This window comes from Phyllosticta capitalensis (genome assembly GCF_038381095.1).
Source record: "Phyllosticta capitalensis strain CBS 128856 chromosome Unknown BKA78scaffold_2, whole genome shotgun sequence".
In the NCBI taxonomy this organism is placed as follows: Eukaryota; Fungi; Ascomycota; class Dothideomycetes; order Botryosphaeriales; family Phyllostictaceae; genus Phyllosticta; species Phyllosticta capitalensis.
In genome coordinates, this window is record NW_027117440.1 from 2200543 (window position 1) to 2227301 (window position 26759).

At 53.9% G+C, this 26759-nt stretch overlaps 10 protein-coding genes across 10 annotated transcripts; 6 read left to right on the top strand and 4 right to left on the bottom strand.

The window, feature by feature from the left end:
• Positions 1–448: 448 nt before the first annotated feature.
• BKA78DRAFT_306418 (uncharacterized protein) lies at positions 449–1876 on the top strand. Its single transcript, XM_066887780.1, has 3 exons — positions 449–928; positions 982–1347; positions 1405–1876. The coding sequence occupies exons 1-3, from the start codon at positions 551–553 to the stop codon at positions 1651–1653; spliced, it is 993 nt and encodes a 330-aa protein (XP_066748022.1). The 5' UTR covers positions 449–550; the 3' UTR covers positions 1654–1876.
• Positions 1877–2010: 134 nt separating this feature from the next.
• On the bottom strand, positions 2011–7290 carry BKA78DRAFT_306419 (uncharacterized protein). The gene is made up of 5 exons (XM_066887781.1): positions 7100–7290; positions 6798–6944; positions 3823–6719; positions 3615–3772; positions 2011–3562 (listed from the first exon to the last, which is right to left on the bottom strand). The coding sequence occupies exons 1-5, from the start codon at positions 7153–7155 to the stop codon at positions 2498–2500; spliced, it is 4323 nt and encodes a 1440-aa protein (XP_066748023.1). The 5' UTR covers positions 7156–7290; the 3' UTR covers positions 2011–2497.
• Positions 7189–9042, top strand: BKA78DRAFT_330008 (WD40-repeat-containing domain protein; the record flags this gene model as incomplete). The annotated part of the gene is made up of 3 exons (XM_066889724.1): positions 7189–7271; positions 7372–8338; positions 8476–9042. The coding sequence occupies 3 exons, from the start codon at positions 7189–7191 to the stop codon at positions 9040–9042; spliced, it is 1617 nt and encodes a 538-aa protein (XP_066748024.1).
• An 889-nt stretch (positions 9043–9931) lies between these two features.
• Positions 9932–12903, bottom strand: BKA78DRAFT_306423 (amino acid transporter-like protein). The gene is made up of 2 exons (XM_066887782.1): positions 10567–12903; positions 9932–10506 (listed from the first exon to the last, which is right to left on the bottom strand). Exons 1-2 carry the CDS (start codon positions 12685–12687, stop codon positions 10339–10341), a joined length of 2289 nt encoding a protein of 762 aa, XP_066748025.1. The 5' UTR covers positions 12688–12903; the 3' UTR covers positions 9932–10338.
• A 149-nt stretch (positions 12904–13052) lies between these two features.
• BKA78DRAFT_306425 (uncharacterized protein) lies at positions 13053–13912 on the top strand. The gene has a single exon (XM_066887783.1). The coding sequence runs from the start codon at positions 13238–13240 to the stop codon at positions 13796–13798; it is 561 nt and encodes a 186-aa protein (XP_066748026.1). The 5' UTR covers positions 13053–13237; the 3' UTR covers positions 13799–13912.
• BKA78DRAFT_81204 (amino acid permease-domain-containing protein) lies at positions 13680–17635 on the top strand. Its single transcript, XM_066893792.1, has 3 exons — positions 13680–14543; positions 14595–14760; positions 14808–17635. Exons 1-3 carry the CDS (start codon positions 13954–13956, stop codon positions 17550–17552), a joined length of 3501 nt encoding a protein of 1166 aa, XP_066748027.1. The 5' UTR covers positions 13680–13953; the 3' UTR covers positions 17553–17635.
• A 2235-nt stretch (positions 17636–19870) lies between these two features.
• On the bottom strand, positions 19871–20616 carry BKA78DRAFT_292738 (uncharacterized protein; the record flags this gene model as incomplete). The annotated part of the gene is made up of 2 exons (XM_066886093.1): positions 19871–20172; positions 20370–20616. The coding sequence occupies 2 exons, from the start codon at positions 20614–20616 to the stop codon at positions 19871–19873; spliced, it is 549 nt and encodes a 182-aa protein (XP_066748028.1).
• A 1413-nt stretch (positions 20617–22029) lies between these two features.
• BKA78DRAFT_292739 (uncharacterized protein) lies at positions 22030–22869 on the top strand (the record flags this gene model as incomplete). The annotated part of the gene is made up of 2 exons (XM_066886094.1): positions 22030–22131; positions 22258–22869. The coding sequence occupies 2 exons, from the start codon at positions 22030–22032 to the stop codon at positions 22867–22869; spliced, it is 714 nt and encodes a 237-aa protein (XP_066748029.1).
• Positions 22870–23220: 351 nt separating this feature from the next.
• Positions 23221–24256, bottom strand: BKA78DRAFT_330011 (F1F0 ATP synthase assembly protein-like protein Atp11; the record flags this gene model as incomplete). The annotated part of the gene is made up of 2 exons (XM_066889725.1): positions 23221–24004; positions 24081–24256. The coding sequence occupies 2 exons, from the start codon at positions 24254–24256 to the stop codon at positions 23221–23223; spliced, it is 960 nt and encodes a 319-aa protein (XP_066748030.1).
• A 777-nt stretch (positions 24257–25033) lies between these two features.
• On the top strand, positions 25034–26683 carry BKA78DRAFT_330012 (mevalonate kinase; the record flags this gene model as incomplete). Its single annotated transcript, XM_066889726.1, has 2 exons — positions 25034–25294; positions 25346–26683. 2 exons carry the CDS (start codon positions 25034–25036, stop codon positions 26681–26683), a joined length of 1599 nt encoding a protein of 532 aa, XP_066748031.1.
• Positions 26684–26759: the final 76 nt, after the last annotated feature.

Consider the following 26759-nt stretch of genomic DNA (forward strand, 5'->3'; position numbering starts at 1 on the left):
GGCTGCGAATCCTCGACGTCGTCGCGGTTCCTTCGCTCTTCGTGGTTTCGTTTGCTGCGCGGCATGGTGGGCTGTGTTTGGACGACTATTCAACCATGTTCCGGTAGGCAAGTGGAGCGGTAATAATTGGAAACAGCCGCCGTTTTTAAGATTCAGGACGCGGATGCCGCGGTTCCGTGTAGCGGGATTGCCAGGATACTAGACTCAAGGCCTCGAGTTAGACGCGCTAAGAAGCTCTTGTGTACGGAGGGTAAATACTGACAAGAACCAATGCTGGGGCATGGTCACTCCTTAAGGTTGCTGGCTCAACCTCTCTAAGGTCAGGGCGTAGGTTGAGCCCCGGTGGTATGCAGATCTCAAGTGCTATCGGCCACAACTTTGTAGCCTGCAGCAAGACGCAGCAACGTGACGATCCCGGTCCCTGTGCGCCAACGGACCACCGAAGCTACCCTACCGCCTTCTTGCAACCACACCTACATCTTTCTCTACAACCAACCGAAGCCAAGTCGAAGCCATCGCCCCGCGGGACTCCAAGTTCCAATCGACCATCATGTCCAGAGTCGACCTCATCTACCCGCCGCCAAACCTCCCGCCCACCTCCGTTCTCCGCCTCTCACAGCTCGCACCGCGCGTCTTGAGTAGTTCGCCGCAGTCCTCGCTACCATGGCCGCTCTCTCTCATCTTCAACACGGAATCGCAAGAAGTCTGGGCAACGCATGAGAACCTTCTCCTCGCCTGTGTCCGCACCGGCGACGATAGAGCAGCACGGCAATGTCTGGAGCGGTTAACAGCCCGATTTGGCGCAGACAACCAGAGGGTGCAGGCGCTCAAGTATCTCTACGAGAGCGCAACGGCAGAGGACGACAAGGCATTGCGCGGAGTGTTGGAGGAGGTTGACAGACTGACCAAAGACGATCCTACAAATTTGGTTGGTTATGAACGTCAGGCCCAATGAACACGACGGTACTAACGACGACGTAGCTGCTCCGGAAACGCAGAGTAGCCATCCTTCGCACCCTGAATCGTCCCGCCGAGGCCATTGCTGCGCTTGTTGACCTCTTGGACTTCTCTCCCACGGATGCCGAATCTTGGGCCGAACTCTCAGATCTCTATCTCGCCCAAAAGCTATATTCGCAAGCCATCTTTGCCATGGAGGACGTCCTCCTCATCACCCCGTTCGCCTGGAACGTGCAAGCTCGCATGGGAGAGCTTCTCTACATTTCCGCTACTGCAGCTGGCTCAAATGAGGCCAACGCGCTGAAGCAACTATGCGAGAGCATGCGGAGATTTTGCCGCTCAATTGAGCTTTGTGACAACTACCTCCGTGGCTACTATGGCCTGAAGCTGGTAAGACCGCATCGTCATCATCATCATAGGAGAAGCCTCAAATTGACATCTCTGTAGACCACGAAGCGCCTCCTGGGAGTCCTTTCGCAATCCTCCGACAAGCAAGCCGTCACTGACACGCAATCGGGAGACTTGCCCCCTCCCACAACCGCCACCGTTGAGAAGTTGCACGAGCTTGCGACGTCCAAGCTCGCGGAAATAGTGCGCAGGAGCAATGCTGGAGAGTCGGGGTGGGAGTATGACCAGGCGGAGGTGATAGCGGCCAGAGAGCTGCTTGACCGCGACAGCGAGGAAGTGCCACGATGAGCGCGAGACTTGGCAGCATGTTGCTGGAATTTCCATCTTCTTGTCCTTGGTGGAGCATCCATTCTCGGTATGCAGAATCAGTAAAAGCATCAGCAGATGGCTCGCAAGAAATCGAATGGATTTTGAGATGACGTAAATACCCGAGAGCAAGCATTAGGTAGGGCAGACCAAATGATAATCTCACCATGATAATCCTGCCATTTTGCAGTAGTTTGCTGTGCCTACAGCAATATGTGGTGGTCTAAGGTTGCCTTCCCACACAGCTTCGCCGTTCTGATGTTACTCAAAATCACCACTATTTGCGGCGACATCTCCATTTCATGACCAGGGACATCACATCAAAGGACATTAGCCACGTTTGCTGGACCCAAGTCCGGCCGCCAAAAGCGGCCCATTATTTGATTCGTCCTTTCGAGGCAACCACAGAAAGCGCCAAGACGTCTAATGGCACAAACGCTATCATAGAACTCATCAAGTGAAAAACGAAAAGAAGCCCACCAACCTGCCTGTCCATCCTCCCGTTGCCATTCCCATTCCCAGTCCGTAACAAGAAGCGGGTGGGAAAGAGCCAGCTTGTGTATGCGCCCTCGGCTCTCTGGTCTCCTATCCATGAATGCCCGACTCCCCGTGTCTGCGAGCGTCACTTGCGGCTCATCAGAACTTTCGTTCCTCCCATCGCTCCGGTCATCTTACTTCCCCATCCCAGAGAACCTTCTGCTGTGAAGACCTCGCCGAAGCCGGGAGAGGCCGCAGTTGGAATTGTGTGAAGAAAACAATGAAGAATTGAATACTGTGCTCTTGTTGACCATCCCGCACAAAGGAGGTTCAAAAGACAAAATCCTGATCATCGACTGCCGACTTGGCTCTGCTGACTCCCCTGAGCCTGCATCATCGGTGCTCTTGGACTGCCCTGGTGTCCCATTTGGCCGTGGGGATTTTGCGGTGTAGCGCTCCTGCTCTCGGGTCTCACACTCCCAATGCCTGGACTGCCTTGACCACCCTGGCCTTGGGTTTGCTGCGGCGGCTGCGACTGCTGCTGTTGTCTTTGCAGCATGTGCTGCCGCATTTGCTGCTGGTAGGCTTGCTGTTGAGCATTTGGGCTCACACTGCCGCCAGCGGTAGCAAGACCTGCGTGCTGTTGGAACGGGCTGGGCGTCAAATGCGCAGAGGCATTTGCTGCGGCGCCGGCTCCAGTAGCACCGGCTGCAGCATTCAGGGCGTTTTGGCGCGCCGCGGCCATCTTTTGCGTTATGCGTTCAGACGCAACACGTGATGCTTCTGCGAATGACATGCCGGGATTTGCGTTTTGAATCTCGTAGGTCAGATTCGTAATCTGTGGGATATGTCCACTTGAGAGGGCCTGCGGAAGAGGGCCTTGGTTTGACGCCGACATGCGAGGAGACTCCGAAGAGCCTTGTATGCCGTTCATCCTTGGTGTGTTTGTGTTTGTCCCATTCATTTTCGGGGTACCAACAGAGGCCGCGAGCGTCGAGGGTGATTGCATGTTGCCATTCATGGACATGCCGGACATGTTATTCCCTTGGGACATCTGTTGCTGTTGAAGAGCAATTCGCTGCTGTTGCGTCATGTTATTGAAGTTTTGTCTTTGCATAGCCATGCGCATGTCCTGGGTCTGTTGGGGCTGGAGACGTTGTCCCTGCATGTTCATCTGCATCTGTGCTTGTGGCATGCCTTGGAGCCCCATTTGCATTGCAGGAGCGCCATTAGCGATCCCCTGCATTTGGGCAGGATGTGGGCGACCTTGCATGCCCATACTTGGATGAAGCTGCCCATTTTGCGCCCCTTGACCTATGTTGGATTGACCGTGAGCATTGCCCGGCGTTCCATTGCGCTGCTGCGCGGGACCGCCAGGCTGACCAGGCATCTGACCGGGCCGCGCAATGGCTTGCTATGACGGGATCAGTTTGAGCAGGATGGGGACTCTGTAGTGGTAGGCTCACTCTTTGCGCCATGAGCATCTGTCGCCGCACCTCCTCCTGCCGCTCTTGCAGCTTTTGCTCACGGTCATACTTAAGCTTGGAGAACTCCTGTGGAGTGTAAACGCTAGTCTTGACAGGAGCAGCCTCATGAGCTTTGCGCATCGCAGCAGCTTTTGCAGCTACAGCAAGATTAGTATAAAGTAAAACATGTCAGGCTTGGTCAGCTTACCCTCTTGTTGCTTGTGGGCCGCAGTCTCGCGCTTGCGGGCTTGCTTCCTCATCGCGTCAATCAGCGCCAGGTATCGCGTGTTTTTGCGTCTCTCCACCCGAATTGGTTGAGCAGTGCGGCGGCGTGGGGGATTCATGACATGACCGCTTTGCTGCGCTTGTTGCTGCTGAGCTTGGTACTGTGCCGTGACGGTGCGAGCAGCAGCCTCCAATCTCGCGTGGTAGGTCCGGAAGTAAGGAGTTTTGCCCATTTCCCCAGGAAGTCCCTCCAGCTGCATCCAGCGTTCGAAACACTCCCAAGGCGAGCGTCGCTCGGCTCCGGCAATGAATGTAGATGATTGGGACAAGGACGCTGCAACGAGAGACCAGTTGAATTGATACTCCTTGACGAGCGACCGAAGTCGCTGGTCTTCGTCCCAAAGCCACAGCGATGGTGATCTTGACTCGAAAAAGGCCGTGGATGGCATGGCGAATTCCGAGGGTGGTCTAAAGGCATGTCCAGCATGTAGTCGATCCCGCACGTGTCGATTTTCCGGGAGAAACAACGCAACATCGGATTGTTCAGGGGGCAACCCGATCTTTGAGAAACGCAGGCTGGGCGTGGAAGCATTTGAACGTTCAGAAGTTGTGCGCCTGTGGGTGTTTGGTGCTTCTTCATCCTCTTCAAATTCATACCGGCTTCGCTTGCGGGGGGGCTCCGTGGATTGAGGCACGAACTTGGAAGCGACGACCTTGGAGACAGGAATAATGTCCGGGTCTGACTTTGTTTCGTTGCCAACCACCGACGGGGATGGGAGCCCGGTGAGTTTGGATTCGAACGACGGGAGTTCGGAGAAAAGCTTTTCGGCAGCCGGAGTGTGGTCAATCCTCGCGACTACATCCGCATGTCCCATGGAGAATAGCGCGGCTGGAGACAAGGGGTCGTGGGGATTTAATGGATACTCGTCGTCGTCGTCGAGGAAGGACTCGGTTTCAGTCTCAGTCAAGCCAGAGGCAACGAGTTCAGGCGGTGAAGGTATGTCCTCTTCCATCTGGTCTGGAGCAACGCGTTTCATGGGACGCTTGGCCTTTACTTGCAACGAAGCGCGCTTCTGAGGAGAAGCAGCTACCCATTCCGCGCACCACTCAGCCACGTTGCGAGCAGCTGCAGTCTTCCATTTCCTTTCTTCACGAAAATCGGTTCGCATCCATTTCATCTGGGAAAGCAGGCTATCATGGAAAGAAGCAGGCCTCGGAGGCTCAGGCGACTTCTCCATTTGCCGAAGCGACCAGCGGTTCGCATGCTGGAGGGTGTAGATCCGCTTGAGAATCTTGTAGTCTTGTTGCTCCCGTATGCTGGCATATTTGTTTGATGTCGTGTACGTTTTCGTGGCTCGTTCAAGAAGTTCACGGCAGGAGTTGAATGGTTGTGAATGAGCTTGAAAGTCGAACATTCCAATCAGATAGTCTTTGTCTGGATCCTGCGATGCCCCTTGGAGCTCGGCCCAAGCCCTGTTTGTTGCCAAGCCATCCCTCGTCACTAGCGTGTTGTCATGCTTTGCGAAAACGACCGTTGTCGCCTTGCTCTTTTTCTTGGATCGATGCTCAGAAGTACGTGCTCTTGGAACAACAGAGGACAGGTTGCCTTCGCGAGCCTTCTGATGGCCAAGATCAGATGGACGAGTTTCTCCTGTTTTCTGATTGCTTTCTCTTGCAGGGTCGCGTGCTTCCAGAACCTGGCTGGGTTCTGTTTTGACGTCCTCCATATTTTGGTCCGTGGCCAGATTTGGAGTAATAGTGGTCCCTTGCTGCTCGAGGGGTCCACTGCTGTCCCCTGACTTTACGGGCCCATCTTGAACGGCGTTTTCTGTTGTATCAGCAGCAGACGCTTCCTTGCCAACTTCTCGCGACGGATCAGGAGCCGTCCTATCCTGGATTGGACCATCCGGAACCCTTGAACCAAGAGCTTTATCACTGGCTTGATCGGGACCATCTTGATCGGAATCCTTTGAGCCGTTTGGAACATCACGCACCTGCCTGATGGCCTGCTCTTCTTCAAGACGTAGTTGAGCGTCTGGTGTTGCATGCGGCTCTGTAGATACTTCGTCGGCTTGAGCTCCGGGAAACGGCGAGACTCTGGCGTCCACGCGCTCGCTGCTTGGGGTCTTGCTGGAGGCACTATGGAAGGCAGCATCGTGCGCAGCAGTCTCCTCGTCCGGACTTGTCGCAGGAGAATGCTGGTCTGCTCGTGAAGTGTTGGCTGAGTGAGGACCCAGTGTTGACGACGGCGAAGAGGCCGCTTCCGCATTTCCATTCTCTGCTGCAACGGCCAGGTGCTCTTCTTCTCTTCCCGTCCGCAGTGCTGCCCGCTCTTGAGCGCGGTCGCGTATTTTTTGCTCCTGGACTTCCTTTGGTGGCAAGTGAATAGTCTTTGGTCTTCTCACCGGCTTATCCTGGGCTACTGAGTCTGTGCGATTGGGCGAGACATGATTGAGAGGCGGCGCGATTCTTTGGGTATCTGCGACACGTGCATCGACTCCAGTCGTTGAATCTCGGGATGCATGCGCGCTCGGTTTCTCCAGCTTCTCGGGCGCTGGATCTGAAGGTGCAACGACGGCATGGTGGTCATCGATAGCGCGCGGCTTTGAATCGGGGTCGGAAACTTTGCGCGGCGGACTTGGGGCGGGTGTGGAAGGTTTTTGGATATCCTGGGGAGCAGCTGGGGACGCGACTGCGACGGGCGTTGTTGCACTTGCTACGCGGTCGTTGGAGCTCTCCGGAACGTCATTGGTAGAGGGCGGTTTGTTTTGAGGAGGTGTAGGAGCTCCGGCGATTGGATCCTGAAGAGGAGGAGGTTGTGGGGGCTTAACGGGTGGTCGGAGGAGTAGAGGGAGTGTTTCTTCTCGAAAGTAGCGACCTCTGGAGTTGCGAATGAGTACTGACGGAGCAAAAGCGACACGAGACGCGCAATGGAGCGATGCAAAGTTGACAACTTACTGAGCAATTTCGTTCTCGTCCAAAAATTCAGATTCGCGCGCATCAGGCGTTGGGGCGAGCTGAAGGGAGGGTGCCTGGTTTGCATTTATGTATGCGGTGACAGTGTAGAGCTCCCGAAGCTTGCGTTTCCGCGATTCCCTAGAGTTGCTGCACGACCCGCCTCAAGTCAGCGACTGAAATCGAGATATCTCAACAACGCAAACTCGTAAAAACAAACGGAGCGATTTTTATTTTTCGCATGAGAGCAAAGTACCGATGCATGCGAAAAGTGATCAAAAAAAGGTGGATGTAACGTGACTTACAGTAACTCATGGCGTTTCGCTACTTCCGCGCTCGAACGAAAGCTTTCTAGGGACATATGAGAGGAATGCCCGGCTGAACGACATCCGTCATGGATAACAAGCGCCAGGGCGAGGTTGATGGGCAGGTTAATGGACGAGAGTTGATGGTTCTTGAAGATGTCGCGTCAAGCAAGTACGAGGCACACATGAGCTGGAGTTAGTTGCGGGCGCGGCAGGTGTCGCGCCGCCCTTTCCCTCGCTGGGCGGTCGCGGGCGGTAAGCCCCTCCGGCAGAAAAGTTCCCACTCAACCCATCACTCCCGTCGCTGCGAAAGCTCCCAGTTCTTCACAACACAACCAGATCCGCCCAGGAAAGGAAATGGCAAAGAGAAAGCGTGAGACCGTCGCCGATACGCCCAAGACCACGGCGGCCGCCGATGCACCTTCGGAACCCGTCACCCTCCAAATCGTCACCGGCTCCTATGAGCGCGTCCTGCATGGCCTCATCGCAACGGTAGAGCCCAAGTTGGCCGCAAATTCACAGGCCCAGGACAAGCCCGCAAGCTCCGTCAAGTTTGCCGACACATTTCTCTTCAACGCGCACGCCTCTGCTATTCGCTGCCTTGCCCTCTCGCCGGCCTCGGATGGATCAGACCCTCACTCTCAAAAAGTTATTCTCGCCAGCGGCAGCACTGACGAGCGCATCAATCTCTACAACCTCTCAACCGCACCACCTCCGAAAAATGCTCAACCGTCGATACCCAGCCTTCACGGCACTGCCATCACGCAAAATCCCAAGAACCGAGAACTCGGCGCCCTGACGCACCACTCCGCGACCATTACCTGCCTCAAATTCCCCAGCCGCTCTAAGCTATTCTCCGGTGCAGACGACAACACTGTTGCCATGTCAAGAACACGCGATTGGACCATGCTTTCAAGCATCAAAGCCCCAATACCAAAAGCGCAGGGAAGGCCGAGCGGAGACACCGCCGCACCGGGCGAGGTTCCCACTGGCATCAACGATTTTGCGGTGCATCCCAGCCAGAAGGTCATGATTAGCGTGAGCAAAGGAGAAAAATGCATGAGACTGTGGAATCTCATGACTGGCAAGAAAGCCAGCGTGCTTGCATTCGACCGGGACTTGTTGCAAAATGTCGGCGAGGGTAGGTGGTCTTCGGGCGAGGGCCGCAAACTTGAGTGGGAACCCGAAGGCAAAGAATGGGTGGTTGCGTTCGAGCGCGGCTTTGTCATATATGACCTCGTAAGTCACCAATCCTGCCCAAATTCCTGAATTAACCCGATCCCTTGAAAATCATGGACACTTGCCAGAAATACTAACCAACTACGTCTCAGGATTCGCGTCCCATAGCCCAAACCCTTCCCCGCCCAATGACAAAGCTCCACCAATTGCACTACATTCCCAACCTCCCTTCAACCGCTGGTTCCGTCCTCGCCGCCTCTACCGAAGACGGCCGCATTCTTTTCTACTCGTCCGCTTCCACCGTTACTCCCGCCGCCTCATCCGACGCCGTCAAGAAGGGCCGCGAAGTTGCAGTTCCGAGTTGCAGACTCCTGGCGCAACTTGGTGGCCGTGCCGCAGGGCTCACCAGTCGCATCAAAGATTTTGAAATTCTGCCCGTCGCAGAGGGCGCTGATCGGTACTTCATCATTACAGGAAGTAGCGATGGCGCAGTAAAGGTGTGGCGTCTGAATGGAGAAGACTTGGTGGCCGCGCTTGAGCAACCAGAAGAGGCGAATGACGCTAAGAAGGAGAAGTTGTCGAACGTAAGCAACACCCTGGCGGCGAAGCAAGTCGGCGAGCTCCTGGGCACGCACGAGGGCGGCAACCGCATTACATGTTTGAAGGCGTTTGTTATGACAGGCGCACCGGAGGAGGCGGCGGATGCCACAGACGGGGCGAAGGAAGAGGACGTCTCGAGCAGCGATGACAGCGACAGCGATTAAACAAACCTCAGGCTTGCATTGGGATTGTTGGGGATGGCGTTGCAATTACTTGTCGATATTTTGTCCGCGAATTTCGAAGCGCTGGATTGAGCGAATTTGTCCATTTGCCCTTTTCAGTTCTAGGGATACCCTCGATCTCGTTCTTCTCCGACGTCGTACTTTGCATATCCGACATTCGTGATTCGCACGCCTCACTTCAATGTTGCGAGAGTAAAAGACATGTTCTTCGAGTCGCCTGGGCCTTAGGCATCAATTTGCAAGAAAACATCGAGTCCCTCGTCCTGAAGACGTACCTACTGCAAGTTGCCAAGCGCACGCATCTCAACACCATCACAAGTGAGGGACAACCTAAATCCCTTCCCTTGGCTCCCCTCCCACGCAAATATGCAAACCAACATGCGGAAACAAGATAAAAGTGAACGAGCAAGCTGCAGGGCAGAAAACCTGGTTGTTCGCGCGGTAGATCCGTCAGTCTGAGACACGATGGTTGGCCCTCTTACCCTACCTGGGTAAGGTAGGTGAGGAATTGGTTTCGTCCGAGTGCCTACTTCCTAGCCAGCCAGCCCGCGACGGATAGGGCGGTGCCCCTTGGTCGGTCCTCGTGATTGCGTCTCTTGCGTGATTGGTTTGGGTCTTTTTTGGTCGTTCTTTTACCTTGGTTGGTTCGGTTGGCGCATCAGTTGGGAGAGGTCGCGGATATGGCGAGCTGGGGGGCTTGGATTGGGTAGCTTTGGTAGGTTTCCGGTGCAGGGTGATTTTGGAACACGACCTTGGGGCACGCCAGATGAGAAGCGGGTTATGTCCAATAATTGGTGCAAGTGTGCGTGGCAAGGATTCCAGGCTCTACGTTCATGTAGGTACGGCAACACGAGAGAAACAAGGACAAATAAGAAGCATCGTCAAAAGATTCAACTCAATCTCTCTCTAAAGGTGGAGTATAATCTAGTTGCCTGCGCAAATTCGCATTCTTTCCACAATCCATCGTTGCTCGCTGGCTTGCGCTCTTCCATTCTGACTCATTGCGAGCAATCCAAACAATTCATCCACAAGCTTACAACTCCAACCCCGGGGCTATGGTGGTGATAGTGGTGGCGATCAAGGCCATCTGAACAGTGCAGGTGCTCGTGACAAGAGGAACCAGTGCGGCGTCTGTTTGTACAAGGTCTATGCAGGAGAATATCAAATTGGTACGGTGATGGGGCCAAAGAAAGAGCGTCAAGAGGGTTATGAAATGGTGTGTCAACTTGACCAGGGGGATGCAAAGTCAGACGCAAGGAGCGCTGCAGAGTACACGATTTATATCGAATCACAGTATCCAGGAGGTTTGCCAGCGTCACCGTTGACCCAGCTGTAAATCGTGAGAGCTGAAGTGTAGGCCATGACGATGGCTCCAAAGACGCAGAGGAAGACGTCGCTGAAGCGCTGCCAAAAGGTACGAGCGACGGCACGGTAGTGCAGCATTGGCTATTATGTGTGTTAGAAATGCCACTCACGTTTTGGGATTTCCTGGGAAAGTCGACTTACCGGATAGATATACACCAATGGCACGCAAGCAAAGCTTCCAACCAAGGCCACAAATTTGTCCAAATCTCCAGCTCCGACCCATGCGATCAGGGCGCAGGCGAAAACCATGCAGAAGCGGAAAAGGTTCTTCTTCCACTTGATCCAGGGGTTGAATTTGCCAGTTTTGCTGAAGAGCTGCTGAGAGCTAATCTCAATAGCCGGAAAGATTTGAAGCGGAGTAGACAAAAGAATGGCCAGCGAGTAGATGAATTGCACACCGTTGACAAATTTGTCGTCTTGTGGCATATTGAGAATGATGACGGTCTTGGTCTTTGAGCCAAAGGCGGCATAAGACAACGCGCCCATGCTGACGAAGATGACGGTAATAACAATCATTACAATGGCGAGGACGCGCGGGAATTTGGCCGGGTGCTTCATGCTGGATTGGATCGGAATGATCAGGCCGATGCCTTCAAAGGTGAAGATGGCAGTGCCTATGAACAGAGTCCAGCTGTTTGGGTTGAAGTTTTTGATGTCGGCCATGCCATGCTGGGCAGAAAGAGTAAGGATGTCATAGTAGTACAGGTAGACCAGGCCGAGAACGATAAACACATCTGCGACCAGAGCGAGTTTTTGGATGTGGTTGATGTTGCGGTAGAGTGAGAGGGGGAGAAAGATGATCATTTGCATCAAGATCATCCACTTGATGTCAATGAAGGTCTTGCATTTCGAGACAGCTTCGATGAAGGCCTGGAGATTCTCGGCCACGAATACGATGTACGCCGATGAGAATCCGATCTGGCTGACCACGAGGGAGATGTTGATCAAGTTGCGCATCCATTTGCCATACAAATGGTAGCCCATGTCTCCAAAGGACGCGTGGACGTATAGACGGGTCGTGGTGAGTAGCACGAAGCAGTAGTAGCTGAGGGCCGCGACAAAGAGCAAAACGAGGTTGCTGAAAAGCATGCCACCGTTGAGAAAGGCTCTAGGCAAGAAGAGAACACCAGTGCCAACGAAAGACTTGAGAAGCAACATGGCAGCACCAGAGGGACTGCCTTTGCCCGAAGACCTCTCCTTCTTTCTCCTCCGCTTCTGGCCAGGGTGAAGAAGCGCACTGTTTTCCGTTGGTCGGTCGCCCTCGTCGCTGGATTCACCACCTGATCCGCCTTCATAGTTGTCGGATGAAAAGTACTCGTCTGGTCCAAGTGCCTCGTCATCCTCCTCAAGCTCTTCACCAGCGAAATGTCCGTAAAGACTGAGGAATTCGATGAAGTTGTTGGTGAAGACTTGCGGGTTCTGCCGCGCCTGTGCGCTGGCGCCATTCGAAGGTCCAGGTGGACAGGGAGAAGTGCTGTCTGCTGTCCTCCGAATATAGTTTCTTCGGAAACCACCAGGCTGCTTGATGGTCTCAATATCCTGGAGGTGGTCTCTGGGCTTTGGACGTGAGGCATGGAAGCTGCGGCTCCTCCGGGTATGGCCGCGGGCTTCGGCTTCTTGTTGCTCTGTCCAGCGGTAGATTTGTCGGTGGATGTCTCCTCCTTGGAGCTGCAGACTGTTGAAGTCCTCGTCCTCGACGGCTTCGTCACCGTTATCTGAGCCCTGTATCGCACTCCGCTTCGGCGATCCGTAAACGCCAGCTAGATTCGTGCCTGAGCCCCCACCTCCAACCAAATGTCTTCTGACAATCTCGTGGTCCTCCATGCGTGCGCCTGGGCTGCCGCCTTTTCCAGATCCCAGAGATCCATAATTTGGATTGGGCAGACGACCAGCTTGATCGAGGGCCGGAGATACGGAGCGGATTGGAGGAGTAGGTGTGATGTTGCGGGGCGGCGTTCCCCCACTATAGGAGCTCTTCAAGGCGTTGGCCAGAGCTGATTCCCCGGGTCTGAAAGATGACCTGCCGCTCTCCAGACCAGGTAAGGGCGCTTGCGATTCCGATACGTCGTCTGTTTGCAACTGCTGGGGGACGGGCACCTGGCGAACAGGCGGGGTGCCTACCGAAGGTATGGGAGAACCGAGGCGAGCCATCGAGTTGGCTCTTGACGGAGAGCCGTCGGGGTGCAGTCGATCTCTCGTGTCCGACGAGTTAGGCGCAGGCACTGGCCGCGGTTTGGAGTCTTCGGGAGCCCGTTCAGACATGGCTTGCGGGATTTTCGACGGACTGCAGACGATTTGTGAGCAGCTGGTGCAGTATCAGCCAGACGAGGGAAGGCCGGTTTGAGCTTGGAAGCTCGGCGGGCCGCGGCAGTTGCGGGAGGAGTTTGGAGAAGCGTAGAGAGACGCGACAAGACGAGGAGCTGTAGAAGGGTGAAGAGGTTGAGATGGCACAGAAAAAGGCTGGCAAGCGGTGGGCGAGGTCATGGGTGCAGTGTTGATGGAGGCCTCGTCGACCAGGTCTCACCCGCTCCGTGAACAGACGGGCTCCATGATTGGCTGTAGGCGCCCAGGGCCTGGCCTTCTGGCGCACTTCTGGCCGCAAGCTACCTCCCAAGCTACCTGCGCTACCTGCTCTTTCAACAAAACCACCGCAGGATCCTCCCTTTCGTTTTGCCATCGCAAAGTCAAATAATTTTCTCCTCCTCCAACGTCACCATGCGTCCTCGTCGCCTTGGCTTTTTGATGACTTGTTGCGCTCACCCTCACGCTCCTTGCTAACCCGCCGACTTTCCTTTACCACCTCTGCACGGCCATGACCGGAGGTCCGTCTTCCCGCATGCCTCCCAAGTCCCACTCCAACTTCGCCACAAAATCCGCTCAAGACTCCACCCACCAGTTGAATCGTAGATGGAGTGTCTACTCGTTCCAGCAGACAGCCGAAACCGACCCTCTTCTGGCCACTCCACGGACGCCAACGCATGCTTCACGCGCAAGCAGTGCTGGCTGGACCTCGTTCTTTTCTAATCTCTTTGGGACCTCCAAGAACACCACCTCGGCCAGTCGAGGCACATCTCGTGCACCTTCTATTGCACCATCGACCGAGCTCAGCGGGCGGAAGAGGCGTCATGGCCGCACGCGCTCCTCCGGGAAGCGGCCTGTCTCCGATGCCGAGGCGACCTCTGCTGAAAAGCTGGGCACAACTACTGGTGTCTTCGTTCCGACAACCTTGAACGTCCTTAGTATTTTGATGTTCCTCCGATTTGGATTCATCCTCGGACAAAGCGGAGTATTGGGGATGATGGGTAAGTCAAGCCAATCCGCAAGCCCGCTTTGTTCATCGAGTCCTGCAATATGCTGTGTGGCCGAGGCTTGATGTCACGTCACGGCTATGTACCTTTGCTCCTGTTTTGCTTTGAATCTCGGCTTGACTTAATCACTACCTGACCATTTTTGATTTCTTGTCTCTATGATTTTACACATGTCAGAGTACCATCTGCTCTCATGCGGAATACTGATTAGCCAACAGGTATGCTCATTGCCTGTTATGCCATAAATCTGTTGACCACGTTATCCATCTCGGCTATTGCGACCAATGGGACAGTCAGAGGCGGGGGTGCCTATTATCTGATTTCTCGTAGCCTTGGTCCTGAATTTGGAGGGTCAATCGGCATTGTCTTCTTCTTAGGATGCGTGTTCAACACAAGTCTTAATGCCGTTGGCTTGGTCGCCTGCTTTGTCGACAACTTTGGCTCCTCATCGGGTCTTCTAGCCCACTGGCTGCCAGAGGGATTCTGGTGGCAATATCTATGTTCCACAGTCGTACTGGTGTCGTGCACTGCGATTTGCTTTGCAGGGAGCGCCCTTTTCGCCAGATGCAGCAACGGCCTCCTTGTTATCTTGCTCATTGCAACATTCAGCATTCCAGTCTCGGCTATAGCTCGTGCCCCTTTCGACAGTCCAAAGTTCGGTATAGATTTCACTGGATTGAGCTTCGAGACTCTTAAAGGCAACCTGCTACCGCACTTGACATCTGGAGCGGACGGCAGCCAGCTAAAAGGAAGAGAAACATGGCAAGATCTGTTTGGCATCCTGTTCCCGGCGACAGGCGGTATCTTTGCGTGAGTATTTGGTCTGATTGACTATTTGAAATTGACTAAGAATCATCACAGTGGCGCGTCCATGTCAGGAGACCTGAAAAATCCAAGCAAAAGCATTCCAAGAGGCACACTATACGGTCTTGCGTTGACTTTTGTCACGTACGTCATGGTGATCCTGGCAATGGCTGCAAGTATAACAAGAGCATCTCTCTACAATAATGCGAACGTGATTCAACTGGTAAGTTCTGCAGTCGCTTCTTCTCTACTCTTACTTACTAGCCACAGACCAACATCTCGGATATTCTAGTGCTCCTTGGGGAGCTTGCTAGTACTTTATTTTCTACCCTTATGGGTGTCATTGGTTCGGCCAAGCTTCTCCAGGCTCTCGCTCGTGATAAGCTGATTCCGGGTCTTTCAATATTCGGCAAAGGCACCAAGAGCGCTGATGAACCCATTCAAGCGATCATTGTTACATATGCCATCGCTCAGGTTGTCATGCTCGCTGACATCAACGAGATCGCCTCGTTCGTCACCATGACTTATCTAATGACATTCATGGTGACCAACCTAGCCTGTTTCCTGTTGAAACTTGCCTCAGCACCAAACTTCCGGCCATCATTCCATTACTTCAACTGGTGGACCGCTGCAATAGGTACCGTCGTGAGCGGAATTACCATGTTCTTCGTTGACGGATTCTATGCAACAATCTGCGCTCTGGTTTTAACGTTCATATTCCTTCTAATTCACTACACGACTCCTCCTAAACCCTGGGGCGATGTTAGCCAGAGTCTCATCTACCACCAAGTCCGGAAGTACCTTCTGCGCCTCCGCCAGGAGCACGTCAAATTCTGGCGACCGCAAATTCTGCTCTTCATCAACGACCCACGAAGGCAGTACAAGCTGATCCAGTTCTGTAACTCACTAAAGAAAGGTGGACTTTTCGTCCTCGGCCATGTCATTGTCACAAATGACTTCGCCAGTGCTGTTCCCGAAGCAAAAGCACAGCAAACTGCGTGGAAAAAATACATCGATTTTTCCAGGATCAAGGCTTTCATCAACGTTGTAGTGTCTCCCGACATTGAATGGGGAACCCGAAATGTGGTTCTGAGCGCAGGCTTAGGCGGAATGCGCCCAAACCTCGTCGTCATGGGCATCTACAATCTCAACGACCTTCGGACGCATCCTCTGGCGACGCGCTGCTCAGCATCTCGACAGAATAGTTGCCAAAACAACACCTTGAAGCGCATTAGTAAAAGGAAGCAAGCCGAAGAGGATAAGTTTAAAGGCTCTCTTCCAACTGACGCCATTCGGAAAGAAAGTGCTGTAACCCCGCAGAGCTATGTCACCATTCTTGAGGACTTGCTCTTGCGGTTACAAATGAATGTGGTTATTGCAAAAGGCTTTCAGGATTTGGATTTGCCGTCTCCTAAACTGTCAACATTAGAGAAATGCCTAGGAATGCTCCACATGCGAGAATCGGAGGATGACGACAACAACACGAGATACATTGACCTGTGGCCGATCCAAATGGCAGCAGAAATTGCAGCTGCTGGACCAAAACAATCCGAAAGCATTTTGACAACCAACTTCGACACATATACTCTGATTCTTCAGTTGGGTTGCATCCTAAGACAGCGCGCTTACAAGCTCCGCGTTGCAGTCTTTGTCGAATACGAGTCCGATGTTGAAGAAGAGCGCCGTCGCGTATCCACGTTGCTCGAGGACCTCCGGATCGAAGCAGAAGTTCTGGTGTTTTGGCTTGCCTCTGGAAATCTCCAGACGTATGAGATTATCGTCAATGGAAATATGTCTCCCGAGTACGCTGACGTCCGCAAGGAGGTCGAGGAGTCTCTCAAGGGTGAATTCTGGTGGGAAGACATGCAACGTCTACGCAGTGGACATGAAGAACCAGTTACGCCTCAACAAGAAATTTCCCGCCTCGAAGGATTTCTAGAGAGTGCAAGCAACTGGCCCGGTACCTCGTTCCTACAAGGAGAACACGACACAAAACCAAAGCGATTTGCAGACCTGAAAAGGGCACTCAAGACAAGACGCAGGCACTCGATGAGAAGCTTGAAGCAGTTTGGAGTCAATTTGAACATGCGAACGCACAGACTGGAGTTGGTCGGCCAAGGCTACGCAAGCGAAGATGCGTTAACAACAAGTTCAGAGTCTGATGTGGAAGATGAGAATGCCGTGGCCAGCACTGATGACGAGCCCGACGAGGTCGCAAGCGAAAACGACGTTGATGAAATCGAAACCTGGAGCTCAGACGAAGAAGACCTGTTGCCCCTGCGACGAGCCATCAGCGACCAGAAAGACGACAGGAACATCTTACCTAGGAAAATTATTCCAACCCGCGGATTTCCGACTACACCACAACAACAGCGACTCAAGGAAAACCAACCACCGCAACGCACGCCCCAGCCTGGCAGTTCGGCCCAAAATCTTAGAGAAGCTCCCAACTTTACTTCCCAAAAGCTGCCGGAGACGCAAGTCAACGTCGATGATACTCCCGGTCCGTCCATCATGTTCGCCGAGCCGCCTACGCCCGAGGATCAACGCCTTCGAGCATCCATCTACACTCGTGGCACCTCGCCCTCCCGAAGCACCGGTACTGTTGGGAACGAGGCCGATGTCCCCGCCGAGGGCTCACCTTCACCAACGGCAGCGAGGACATCGCCTTTGGCTTCGCACAGCCGCAATGCCAGCCGCCAGAGCGCAAACCAGAGCCTGGTCCTGCCTCCATCAACCCCAACGCCAGTCGGAACGGCAGCCGCATTACCACTATCATTCAATGATCTGCCGTGTCGTGCGCAACACCTGATTCTCAACGAGCTGATCAAGCGGGAGAGTGGGGATGGGCAAACGGCGGTGGTGATGACAACGCTACCGAGTCCCGTCGAAGGAACGTGCGAGAGCGAGGACGACAGCGTCAAGTACTTGAGTGACTTGGAAGTTCTGTGTGAGGGATTGCCGCCGGTCATGCTGGTTCACAGTAATAGCTTGACTGTGACGATGAATTTGTGAGCACTGGCGGAAAAAGGTATATTGCGTGAGGACGCTTTGGAGCATTTATGTGGACCTCAAAAGATTCCAGCATATCAGTTCCGGAAGGCGTTTGATTAGAAATCAGCATTGATAGTCCTGTCTTTTTCGGCATACATTTCTACCACTGCATACATAGCAGCATCCATGGCGGTCCGAAATTCAGTTCAGTTGATCCGCAGGTGCGCTACTCAGTCCACACAGTGCGGCGAGAGTCAGGACAGGAGAAGTCGGAGCCAGCTTCAAACAGTCGCAACAAGCACCTGCAACCCAGCCAGAGCCGGCGTGCAGTTGAACGCCTATCATCCTCTCGTCTCGGACGTCCAATTAAGCGTTCCTGCACCTGTTTCCATATATCAACTACATTGTCATGAAAGACCTTCTCAAAGACTTCTCTAATACACCCTCAACCCGTCCGTCTACATTCGTGCCATGCATTTGGTTTGGCGACAAGCCTTTGCGCTCGCGCGTCGGGACCGAACAACCTTAACTCTTTCGGGCCCTGCCCTTCCCCTCACCTCACGTTTCCTTCCCCTGCAACCCCCTCAAACACTTGACTGACGCAGCAATAATCTGCATGTCATTTCCCTTGGATCGGGGATTGAGCGGACTGTAAGTGAGCAGGTTTCGGCGTCAATACAATACACATGTAGGTGGGTTCTTGAAGCAGTCGAAGCAAAGAGTGGTCGACGGGGAGCGGTAATAGCTTCAAATGCTTGGACGCAGGCTGTACTCGTCGTTCTTGACCCGAGACTGATGCTGCTCCTGCTCCTGGCTGTAACAGAACTCCGCGTCCGCTGGAGCAATGGCACGAGGTTGCAGCGAGCCGCAAGAAGTGACTCGGCATTTGAAAGTGACAGGTACAGAATCGGCTTCAATTCCTGACAATGGCTAGAATGGAGATGGGACTCAAAGACGTGTCGTCGAACAAGGCCATGATGACGAGCAACTGGTCACTGACCTCCTTCACCGTCAGAGGTCGATTCAGGGCATCCATCTCTGAATGCGACGCAATGCAAACCCACGACCTGTGACACATCATCCGTCGCACGGCAGTCCAACAAGAAAACGCAACCAAGCGATCGCCATGATCGGCGACTTGGAGACGAGTGCTTGACTCTGGCATCTTTCACTTGTATGCCTGAGGCCACACACCACAATCTCACGTCGAGCAACCCAACAGGCAACACCATCGCGAGCAGGTACGGTTCCCCGGTGCCAATGCCAATTGCCAATTGCCAACCCTTACCAAGGCAGGCACCAAGGCACGCAATAGTCCGCGAATGTACTTTTTCCCTGAACGAGAGTTGGTTGGCTTTCCGAATGCGTTCTCAAACTTTCGCCGAATATAACTTCGCACAACCAAAACTCTAAAACAGCCATGGTGGCGCAAACACACGGACGCCGTTGGAGCGCGCAAAAACGACCACCGGGACGGGCGGGCACAGGCGAGTCGGACGGAAAGGCGGGCGGGCGGGCGTGTTGGGTGGAAATTTGGGGGAAATTGCCCAAAATTGCTCACGGTCTCGTTTCTTTCTGGTCCTGTGGAATGGTGGGGAGTGGGCGAGAGTGGGGAGGGAAATGTAGTTTGTAGAGGTCTTGCACTCGAATCCCAACCAACCGCCGGCAAGCGCCAGAGAATGAACAGTTGGCCGATGGAAGGACTGGTCAACCGTTGGCTCACTCGCTGCGCACGTCTGGCCAAAAAAGGCGCGCGGCAAGATTTCAGGTACGAAAGCTACAACAGCACGGGCGCGCGGGCGGTCATCGAAGCTTATCAGAGCGGCCGCCATCCATGGATGGGGGGAGAGAAATGGGGTCGGAAAGGTGGAGCGGATGCGACCGATGAGCCCTCATGATCTGGACTTTTGCAACTGGATCCAAGATCTGTTGCGTGTTTGCGGCAGCGATTAAGCATACTTGTAAGTAGGTGCAAATACAATGAGAAGTGCTTCAGGATTTGGGGGTTGTCCAGTTTTGGGAGATGTTGATGTTCTGAATGGGGAAAGAAAGTAGAAACGTAGGATGTGTAGGGAGAAGACGAGTATGGTGGAAAGAGGATGCTATTAAAAACTACCCATATAGTAACCTGTCCTCACCCTACTAGAAGGAGGGAAGGGAAGAAGTAAAGAAAACAAAGCTTTCCGCTCCGTGTAGCGACGAGGCGCGTAGACCCGTGGATCTATGGCAACATGGACATTGCTTGAATACACATTTCCAGGCGACAATTCACATTTCGCCTCTTGAACCCCTTTCCGTAATTGCAGATGTATCCGACAATTTCGTTGAAAAACGACTCTCTACAGACCGAACGCCACAGCTGCAGCAGCCACACCAGCAGCACCAACAAACTGGCCGATAGCGGCCGTAGCAGCGGCACCAGTAAAGACGGACGGAGAAGTAGGAGTGCCGGCCGGCGGCGTGACATTTCCTCCAGGAGGGGGGAAGATTCCAGTGGGAACGGTGACATTTGGAGTGACGACGGGCGTGACAGGGGGTGTCTGAATTGGCGTCGTCACAGGCGGTGTGGTTGCACCCGGAGCTGGCATACCGCCACCGCCAGCACCGCCGCCACAGGCCATTCTAGCCTTATCTTGGAGTTCTGTATCGTTCGTGTTAGCATCGTGCTCGACATTGAGGAGTAACCATAACGCTGAAGCATGTTGACGAAAGGTGAAGGACTCTCTTTGAGCCAGCAAACGTGTGGGCAATTGACGACTGGAAGACATTGGCCATTCTCATTGACGTTGGGGGATCCCACGAGACCGTATCGGGTTCTCGGAGCATGGCGGAACGTACCCATAAGTTGATTTCCAGGGCAGGCACCCGGGTTCTGGCTCAAGGCTTGGATCAGGTATTGTTCCATGAAGCTGAATCCGGCGCCGCAGACGCAGTCGTAGTTTCCAACAGGACATGGGTTTCCGGGCGCTTTCATCGCTTGCTCGAAGTAGACACCAGCGCAGGAGTTCGCAATGACCGCCACGTCCATGGTTGCGGCAGCAAAGGTGCCGAGAAAGGCGAGAGGAATGACGTCTGACAGTCTCATTTTCGTTTTGGTCGACCGTTGAAAGCGTTGATTTGGTAGAACGACTGGAAAAAGAGTCGAGAGACAAGACCGGATTTTCAAGCGAACGTATGGTCGGCAACTGGTGGCAGGACGAGGTGGGTAGGGCGAGAAGATTTATACCGGCATCCGATAACGTTACGAGGTGCATGGTTGCCGTGCCAAGGTAGAGGCTGGTCTTTGAATCAGAATCTTGGGTACGCCGGGTGAGTTGAAGCTACGTTTGGCTGTCATTTTGCTTGGTTCCGGGCGATGCCAATGCCGGTACGAGTGCAGAGGTGGTGTTGCCGGAGCGGCTTTAGGTACCTGAGAATCGAGCACCCATTTCCTTGCCCGATCTTTTCCCAAAGAAGCAATTCACCAGCCACGACCTCGCCCTACCCGGCAGGTTCGTCGACGTGTCAAAGCAGTTGACCAGAGCACCTGCCACCATTGCCGCTGAAGCTGCCGGTGGTAGCATCGGCGCCATTGCAGCCTACGGAGCACAGACAGGGCTCGGCGAAGGCTTCCTGTCCAATGAGTAAGTTTGGAGACGTGAGGTTGTAGGCAGAAAACTATAAAGCGGTTTTCCGAAATTGAGCCGACCACAACTTCTGGCCGGAAGACGCAGTGACGATGTTGGCTGAGGATAAAAATAGAGTTCAGCTTTTGAGAAGAGCTGCATGAATGACCCGGCGGTCTGAAGCGTCTGTCAAAACATGCTCCGGGCTCATGTCCGTCATCAGCAAGTTGGTCTGTTCAACTTCGAATGAAACGCGAATCTTTGGATCGCAAACACGTTCTTGAACTTCGTTTCGTGTCAAGTTATGATGTCGTGTGGGGGTGACTCGACGCAAGCTTAGCTTTGAGTCGGCATGCGTTGGTTGACGGCAATCCCCCAAAGTAAGGCGGCCGGAACAGCTGATGCGCGCGTTGACGGCCAATGACTGGCTCTCTCTTCATCCTTTGAATTTTGAACGTCCGGTCCATTGCTGCCGGTTCTGACAGTCAACGGCGGTGAACTTCAAACTTGCACACATTGTCCAAGGCGCAGGTGGTTGGAGTCGTGCCCAATGTTGGACCGCCAGGCTGTGCAAATCCCGGGCAAGCTGAAAGATCCTGTCGCGTGAAGCTGGTGGAAATCCAGATGGCACAGCAACGACAGGTGAGGCATCGTCGGTGCGAAAGGGCATCGAAGATGGTTGGCGGGGTCGGGATTTAGAGTTGGGCTTCAGACTGGGAATCGCTGTACAAATCAACCAAAATCATTCGCCATGACGCGTCGGCCCTTTGAGCTTATTCATCGCAGCGGTTGCGGAGACCACAACAGTCTCAAGGTGCTCTCCAGACTGTCGTGGGTATGACAAGCCGGCGCCGGTCGCATAGTCGCTTATACGCTGATCAGAGTCATCAGTAATGCTATTCCAACGAAACGCGTCCACACTCTCCATTCTCCTCGCTCTTAGTGCCCTTTGCTCTGGATGGGGAAACCTGGGGTCAGACTGGAAAGTTAAACGCGTGAGTCTCGTATCTTGAAAAGTCCGAACACAAAACTTTGTTGTCGGAATTGTGCTTTGAGGCAGATTGCAAACATAAACGAATCGCACGTACCTGTTATGACCTCATTCTAACCCCTAGACGCAGAATTTTCTTTATCCAGCTCGAATACTCGGACGACGTTTTGCCAAACCCGCTGAGATCGCGCAACCGCAGAACAACGATCCAAATGTCCCCAACTACATTGGAGCTGTGCCTCCCGTCCCAGATGCGTATCAGTCGGTAGAGGATGCCGTAGAAGCAGAAAGGCCCCAATATCCGCCTTCTACAGAAGAGAACCCTTCTTCTCCAGATTCGAATGCTCCGCAGCCAGGCGCGAACCCGCCTGATGACGAGGGACTTCCGCCCATGACAGAAGGAACTCCTCTGAAAAATATCCCGACGAGCACCGGAAATGCGACTGGCCTTGTTGGGTCGTACACGACGCCAGGGGTAGCTGCTCCAACGAATACCGAGGGAGGAAACGTCAGTATCAGTGTGAGCACAAGTGGTACCGTTGAAATTTCTGTGACGGTGCCTGTGAACACGAGCGGAACCAGCACGGCCACCGGCAGGGTGACTGGAACAGGCGGCGCAGCCGGTAACAGGACTTCTGATGGGCTACATTCAGAGAGGATGGCTGGATTGTCAAAGGATTTGTGGATAATGTTTGGCATGCTCTGGCTGGGCCTGAGCGTGGGTGTTGGATTGATTTGGTGAGATGTTTTGAGACTGAAGGACAGGAGTAATGTAATGACGAGATGTCTGCAACGGAAAAACGATGAAATCAAAATGTATATAACGATAATTGGAACAAAATGAGATCCTGCTGGTTGGGGGACTTCGATCGGAGTTTTCACATGTCTAGTATCTTACATTGAAATCTGAGCGCAATTCGACCGTTCTGATGAGTTGAGATTCTGCTAAGAAAATCAGCAATCAGAAGCTACAACACTTTCCTTTCCGCTCAAGCTTCTTTAGAACCAAGCATTGGCGAAAATTCAAAGACGTACCACGACTCCTCAAAATGCTTGCATGGGTATTCAACATGGCGGGGCTTGTGTTGCTTGCTCAGACTCTCTCTGCTTCGTCCAGAAGCTGCTGGATCTGAAACCCGCTGTCACCGCGAGTAAACATTTCCAGGAGCTTCTTGCGACTGCCTCCAGTCTCTTCAGCTTGGAGGCCGTAAAACTTTTGTAAACACATGAGCAGCCATTTGCCCTCGTCTACTGAGACGCCGCGGTCAGGCAAAACGTTTCCCTGGACCAGAACAAGGCCTTTGGAATCGGCCATGTCAGTGTGAAAGGAGACGGTTGTGTGGGGCGAAGAAAAGTCGGCGCGGAGCTTGTATTCGGCGAGATGGGTGAAAAGCACCGTTGTGGTGTCCTCGGTGGGAAACGTCCATTGCATGAAGTGGATTTCGGCGCCTTGTTCTCCCTCGGTCTCACGCGGAAGAGGCAGGATGAATTGTGGGTGGCTGCGCGCGTTGTTATAAATCTTGCCCCAAACATCTGCAGTCATGGCTGCGCATAGAGACTGCGAGTTGTTGGCGTGCCTAAGACGCCACAAAACTTCGATTTCCTTTTCAGGCAGGTCGGAGGTTTTTTGGACATCGATGAAAGAGTCGAGCGTCTTTACACCGGGTGGCGTCTTGGAGCCCGAAGCCGATGGCTGCGGTGGGGGTGGTGGCGGGTTGAATGGTGTCTGGCTGGGCTGTGATGGAGCAGATGCAATTGCTGACTTTTGCTCAGGCGTGAGCGGCGCGGTCGCACCTGGAACGGAAGCCTTGTGCCGCAAGTCCTCAATTTTGTCCTTGTACGCTTCCTTGAGCTCGCCAACATCCTTTTTACCCTCTCTGTCGCCCCATTGTCAGCCTCCGGGATCAGAGGTGTTGTTTTCTGTATATGACCAGACGATCCCACTGAACCTACTCTTTCGCCTTGCGCTCCAGCTTGTCCTTGTATTTTGCCAGAACGCGCTCTTGGGTACCGTGAGTGGCGAGGTAGCGCACATCGTGGACTTGGGCCCATCTTCGGTGGGCGAAGCGAGGGACGGTCAATGGCCTCGTGAGGAAGTGCCGAACAGCGGGAACCCGCGTAGAAGCCATGATGGATCGAGGGGCGTTGTCGGAGGGTTGAGAGAGGCGTCACGGAAAAGAAGCCAAGATGACGATGTCTGAGCTCTTATCGAACCTTATCGACACGTGATGCGGGTTGGATCCAGGGCGTTGTGGGGTCCAGCGGCAGTCTTGGCTGTGGGAGCGGCAGAATAGATGCAAAATGAGTAAGGCAAGTACATGGAGTAGGTTGGTTTAAGCTATGGGTGTAAGCATCTGGATGAAATCATGTCGCATCGTGTGTGGCTGACTGCCAGACCTCATCCCCAGCTCACCTCGCACCGTTACCGTTTGCCCTGTCACAAATGAGCCGATGAGGCTTTCCTGGCCGGTGTGATTGGCTGCCTCGACGGCCTGCAGAAACGGCTGCATCTGCTGGCTGCGAGGGCCGATGAGAGGAATCGAGGCTTTCATTTTTTTTCTTTTTTCTGCTTCTTTTTCCCTGTCACCAAAGCCACGCCCAGAAGGACAACGCCCACATAAAACGGCATCCAAAGGCGCGCGACGAATGGTACAACTGCCTGTGTACCTCTTCATGTCGTCACGCCTGCGCCTACCAGTAGTGGCACAGCACTGCGTGTGTTCCTGAGCGTCGATCACCGCTTCCAGGTCCCTTCTGCGGCCAGGGACAACCCCAGATTTCCCACCGACTTTCTCCAATTCATTCTCTCTCCTCAAGCTCACCCTCTCGCTTTGTGCCCCGCTCATTGTCTTGCCCGGCTCCCATTCCAATTATTCCCCCGCAAGGCCACCTGCTGCGCTTGGACAATGAACGGCACCGCCGACGCGACTCTCGCCGTCGACACGTCTCACCTCAAAAAGGCCGACACCGACAGCGAAACCTCCGTACAGTCTCCAGACTCCTTCGCGAGCATCATGGCTGCCTCCGAGGTGAATGGCAATGGCGTCGCCAACCATGCGAGGACCAGCTCCGCGCGCAGGAACTCGCTGCCTCTGATGCCTCCTTTCATGGTCTCTGCGCCGGGCAAAGTCATAGTCTACGGAGAACATGCCGTCGTCCATGGCAAGGCAAGTCGTGCTCCCATCAGGTCTATGAAGCTATAGCTGACTTTTTGCCAGGCTGCCATCGCTGCCGCCATCTCTCTGCGCTCGTACCTGCTCGTTAGCTTCCTCTCCAAATCCAAGCGCACCGTCTCATTACGTTTCCCCGACATCGACCTCAATCACACTTGGAACATAGACGATCTGCCCTGGGCCATATTTTCTGCTCCTGGGAAAAAGAAAAACTATTTTGACCTTGTCACGTCTCTCGACCAGGACCTTGTCGACGCGCTGCAGCCGCATATCGCAGTCGTGTCACAAGACCTTCCTGAATCGATTCGAAAAATACACCAAGCTTCTGCGAGCGCCTTCCTCTATCTTTTCCTCTCCCTCGGCTCTCCGCGCTCTTCGCCATGTGTTTATACTCTTCGTTCTACTATTCCAATCGGCGCAGGCTTGGGAAGCAGCGCAAGCATTGGCGTCTGCCTGGCGGCGTCACTTCTTCTTCAGATCAGAGCTCTGAGCGGCCCTCACCCAGACCAGCCCTCTGCCGAGTCGGAGGTCCAGATTGAGCGTATAAACAGATGGGCTTTTGTTGCGGAAATGTGTATACATGGAAATCCATCTGGCGTTGACAACACCGTTTCGAGCGGCGGCAAGGCTGTCCTATTCCGCAGGGAGGACTACTCCAAACCACCCACCGTTATTCCTCTGCGCGACTTCCCCGAGCTCCCGCTTCTCCTGGTCAACACTCGCCAATCGCGCAGCACGGCTGTCGAAGTAGCCAAGGTCGGCACATTGAGGAAGGCCCATCCCGCAATCGCTTCGCATCTGCTAGACGCCATCAACGACGTCACGGAATCCGCGCACCGTCTAATCAGCCAGGAGGATTTCGACGCGCACGACCCCGCTTCACTCCAGCATCTGGGCGAGCTGATTTCAATTAACCACGGGCTTCTCGTCTCACTTGGTGTCTCCCACCCCAAGCTCGAACGCATCCGAGCACTTATTGATCACGCCGGAATTGGATGGACCAAGTTGACTGGTGCTGGCGGCGGCGGATGCGCGATCACGATTTTGAAGCCTCAGGTGAGCGGACGCGAGCCTATACAGAATGGCGACAGCGAGAAACTGGCCGAGAAGAGTGTCCTTCTGAGTGATCTGGAGCAAAAGCTGGAGAACGAAGGCTTTGAAAAGTTCGAAACCACCTTGGCCGGTGATGGTGTTGGCGTGCTGTGGCCGGCAGTATTGCACAACAGCTCGAGTGAGGAGGGAGGTGAGGAGATTGACCAAGAAAAGTTCTTGAGAGCCGAGGGCAACGCTGGAATCGAGCAACTTGTTGGAGTCAATATGAAGCTGCCCGAAGGTGAGGGAGAAGGTGGTGTCAGAGAGGGATGGAGATTTTGGAGGCCGTAACGAGACCTGATGAGGATGACGCTTTACGAGAGGAGGCACCTCCAAAAACAGCATTTTCAACGGGACACGGCGAATT